The sequence below is a fragment of the Condylura cristata genome, unplaced genomic scaffold, assembly GCF_000260355.1.
Source record: "Condylura cristata isolate star-nosed mole 26May11 unplaced genomic scaffold, ConCri1.0 scaffold00087, whole genome shotgun sequence".
NCBI lineage: Eukaryota > Metazoa > Chordata > Mammalia > Eulipotyphla > Talpidae > Condylura > Condylura cristata.
The window spans coordinates 5,598-6,486 of record NW_004567188.1 but is presented as its reverse complement, the minus strand read 5'-3'; the positions used below and the strand labels follow the sequence as shown (position 1 = coordinate 6,486).

At 66.9% G+C, this 889-nt stretch overlaps 1 protein-coding gene across 1 annotated transcript in view; it reads left to right on the top strand.

The window, feature by feature from the left end:
* The window catches only part of IREB2 (iron-responsive element binding protein 2), a 10,529-nt gene that overhangs the window by 4,194 nt on the left and 5,446 nt on the right, over nt 1-889 (top strand). Inside the window, exon 2 of the mRNA XM_012734879.1 lies at nt 6-264. Coding sequence (XP_012590333.1) covers nt 6-264 — 259 coding nt within the window. The remainder of the gene's footprint in view (nt 1-5; nt 265-889) is intronic.

Here is an 889-nt window from a genome sequence, read left to right as displayed (position 1 = left end):
GGGAGTGGGACGCGCCGCGCCGGGCCGCCGGCTGGGCTGACGCCTTTGCCTCCAGAGGGATTCCGGCCTTGGTGGATCTCGCCGCCATGCGGGAGGCGGTGAAGACTCTCGGCGGGGACCCCGGGAACGTCCACCCCGCCTGCCCGGCAGACCTCACTGTTGACCACTCTCTGCAGATTGACTTCAGCAAATGGTACTTTGCGCGGAAGCGGAAGCTGGCGCGCTGGGACGCAGGGCGGGGGCCCAGGCAGCCCCCCACCCCGTGTGCGTGAGCCGCACTGAGTCACTTCCACGTGCATTCCTGCCTCCGTTTCGGGCAGGAGTTTGAGGCTGGAACTTGCTTTCTGGCGTGAATTGTCTGAATTCAGTCTTCTCCTTTCCGTTTCTTTAAAACCTTTAAAACACTCGGGAAAGCTGGGAGGCTTTTATGCAGGGGGCGTGAGGGGGCGCCCCGGAGCCAGAGTGGGGAGCGCACGAGGTGCAGCTACTGAAATCCACTGCCGGGGCCAGCTGGGCCAGGAGAGGTCTGCTGCGCCCTGGGGTCGCTCCCTGGCGGCATCGCAGGCCGGCGGCGGCGGCCGCCCGGGGGAGGCCCCCGTTGGACTTTTCCCCTGTACAGAGGATCTGAAGATGCAAGTTAGGGTTTTCCGTAGTTTCGGCTGAAAGCGCTGAACTCGTTAAAGCGGACTCTGGGCCTCGCTGGAGGCGCGGCTGGGGTCCGGCTGTCAGCCAGGGCCAGCGCACGCTGCCCCGGAGCTGGCCCACACTCCCGGCCAAGTGCCGTGGCCAGGCTGTGCCGGAGGCCTCTGGGCGCCTTCCGGCTGCTGGGCTGAGGGTCCGCCTGTCCCTGTCCCTGCTGAAGGTCCTGGGAGACGGCGGGGGGCACGCC